This window comes from Alosa pseudoharengus, unplaced genomic scaffold, assembly GCF_046254945.1.
Source record: "Alosa pseudoharengus isolate Yale_2024_CS ecotype anadromous, Long Island Sound unplaced genomic scaffold, YU_APseudo_1.1 YU_APseudo_1.1_scf_19, whole genome shotgun sequence".
NCBI classification, from domain to species: domain Eukaryota; kingdom Metazoa; phylum Chordata; class Actinopteri; order Clupeiformes; family Clupeidae; genus Alosa; species Alosa pseudoharengus.
The window spans coordinates 16,289,934-16,293,154 of NW_027468657.1; the positions used below are offsets into that span (position 1 = coordinate 16,289,934).

General features: G+C 43.3%; 1 protein-coding gene across 1 annotated transcript in view; it reads right to left on the reverse strand.

The window, feature by feature from the left end:
- Positions 1-550, reverse strand: part of slc7a10a (solute carrier family 7 member 10a) — a 42,670-nt gene extending 42,120 nt beyond the window's left edge. The window contains exon 1 of the mRNA XM_076291868.1: positions 381-550. Within this exon, the coding sequence (XP_076147983.1) occupies positions 381-537 (157 nt within the window). The 5' untranslated portion in view covers positions 538-550. The remainder of the gene's footprint in view (positions 1-380) is intronic.
- Positions 551-3,221: the final 2,671 nt, after the last annotated feature.

Sequence of the window (3,221 nt, forward strand, 5' to 3'; positions counted from 1 at the left end):
GAAGTGGACAAGCATGGGCAAGCACACACACACACAAACACACACACAAACACACACACACACACTGTGGCTGTGTGAAGTCGGAGCTCCGACAGTGCTACGGACACAGCAAAGGCTCTGACCACAACATACGCACGGGCAAAATGAATTCATTTTGAAAATGAATCGCGTTACATGACTAAGCTTCATATCAACTGCTTTTCCATTTGTTGAAGTAAATGTCGAGGAGAAATTTCGCCACCAGTGAACCAATCAAATGTCCCGATAGGAAGCTGCTAGCAATAAACCCGACCAAAACCTGCAGTGAACAGCAACGACCTGCTGCGCTTCAACTCAGTCCGAAGTTGCGCTATCAGTGACCTCGGGGCTATCTCACTCACCTATGATAATGGCGCAAGCGCTTGGAAGACCAATTTCCTTCTTAAGTGTAACCCTCTCTTCAGGCTTCTCGTTCCCATCACTCGGGTCCAGCATCCGGTCCCGCACGCCCGGCTCCTGATTCGCGCAGTTCCGCCGGTGGGTCTCGGTCCCGTCCATCTTAAACCGGAGAGTGAGAAAGTGACTCTGCGCGCTGGCATTGCCTCATATACCGCTCCGATGGCAAGTGGTGCGCTCGCGCATGCGCTCTTCTCCAGACACCTCTGACTACGGAGCAGTGGCCGCCATCACCGCCTCTCCCCCCGCCCACCCTAACTGTACCTCTGTACTCTACTTTGCTAGTGTGTGTGTGTGTGCGTTCGTGCGTGCGTGTGCGTTTACAGTAGAATCCCACTCTTGCCGGAGGGCGCGAGATACACCTTTCACTTGTCTCCGAGCAGCTCCGTGTTGTAGCATGTTTTCAAACATGTCTCAGGACGAAGCTCTCACCAAGTTCAAGAGATTAATTTGTTTTATGCGTAATTGTACACGTGATACAGTAGTCTATTCTGCTTTCCCCACATGTGCTCGAACAGGTATGGTGCAGGGGAAATGTGAATGTGAATTTGTTGCATGTCGTCTTTTTCCTACACTGTCTTGGACGCTGTAACAATGCAAATTTCTCCTTTAGGAGACAATTAAAGGATTATCTTATCTTTATGTTTTCTCAGTTTCAGATTGATTTATCTATTCTTAGAGATGTTTTTGTTTTGTCATTTATGGCACTCATTATATCATAGAAAGTGTCTGCTAAATAAATAAATTAACACTATTATGCATCACTAACTTTTACGCATGCACAAGTGACATGCATGTACAATGTGACATCACTAACTCTTAAGCATAGACAGTGTGACAATGTGACATCACTAACTTTAATGCATGGACAACGTGGCATCAGAGGCGTATCAAGCTTTTTAAAAGTGTGGGGGTTGTGGGATAGGAAAATGAAACAATCTGGCCAAATTATAAATAACTCCCTACAGGGACGTTGTAAGTATTTTCTGAGAGGGGTGCGGACTATATTGGTGTCCGGGAGTTTCTCCCCCGAAAAAAAATAGAAATTCTCATTGCTAAAAACACCATTTTAATGCAGTTTGGGAGGGACAGAAGAAGCAGCGCCCCTCATGTGTAGCTCATGTGACATGTAGGCCTACATGATCTACCTGCTATCACTTCACTATTTGACACTACCCTACATGGAGACATATCTCATGTTATTAATTCAAAAAATCATTTTAGAAATTATGTTTTGTGCATATGGGTTAGCAGGCTACAATAAATTGCCTAACAGACAGCAGCCTAATTTCGAGGTATCACTAATACCTATTAAATAAATGTAAAGGACACAGAACTGTAGCCTAAGCTCAAATTCAAAAACGTTTGAAGTCTACCCAAACATATGCAAAGGGAATATAAATAAATTGTGTTGCATATAGCCAGCTTAACCTTTAAACACTGTTCGTTGCTACCCCCCTTAATGTACTGTTCGCGGTCAAATTTGACCGGACAGTTTTAACTGCTCTTAAATACCAATACCATGACAAAAAGTATTATTTAATAGAACATTATTGTAAACAGACCCTTATGAGAACATTAACATCTACATCATATGTGTTTGTGTGTGTGGGTGTGTGTATTTCTGTATGTGCGTGAATGTGTGCGAACACTGGTGGTTCACATGCACAGTGCATGACAACATGAACTGACAACATGAACTGTGTGTGTGTGTGAGTGAGAGAGTGGGTGTAAATGTGTGTGTGTGTGTATGTGTGTGTGTGTGTGTGTGTGTGTGTGTGTGGGTCGGTGTGAGTGTTTCCGTGTGTGTACATGCATGTGTGTGCAAACATTGGTCGTTTTCCTGCACATGTGGCAACATGACAATATGAACTGTGTGTGTGTGTGTGTGTGTACATGTGTGTGTATGTGTCTGTTTGTGTGTGTATGTGTGTGTGTGTGTGGGGGGTGTTTCTGTGTGTGCGTGCATGCCTGTGTGTGCGAACATGTGTGGTTCACATGCACAGGTGGCAACATGACAACATGAACTGACAACATGTACTGTGTGTGTGTGTGTGTGTGTGAGTGAGTGGGTGTATTTGTGTGTGTGTGTGTCTGTTTGTGTGTGTGTGGGTGGGTGTGTTTCTGTATGTGTGTGAATGCCTATTTGTGCGAACATTGGTGGTTCACACGTACAAGTGGCAACATGACAACATGAACTGACAACATGTACTGTGTGTGTGTGTGTGTGTGTGTGTCTGTGAGTGGGTGTACGTGTGTGTACTATATGTGTGTCTGTTTGTGGGTGTGTGTGTGGGTGTGTGTGCTTCTGTGTGTGCATGCATGCATGTGTGTGGGAACATTGGTGGTAAGTTGTATGAGTGTGTGTAAGGAGATGTCTTTTATCTCCTGGATGAAAATTATACTCTTTTCCATTCATTTCCTATGGCGGTCATTTTTGACCGTAAACAAAAAAAGTGTTTCTACGTTGAATAAATCACTCAAAATTCAAAGAAAGTAGTCAAAATAAATTATATGTGTTCAAAAGCCTTTTGTGAAGGATATCATAAGATCTTGAGGCAATCTGATGAAAATGCCATATTTATGGTACAGGGAATGTGTAAATCGGTCATTTTTGACCGGAACAGTGTTAGAAGGTTAATTAATGTCAATTTAAAGATTGTGATTAGCAGTTTCTATGCATTTTTCCATTGACAGTTACAGGAAGCCACGTTGTTTAAACTATTGTTGCTTCTAGCCCACGTTACCTCCAGTTTCACTTGCTGCAGGGACGCACACATTGCATG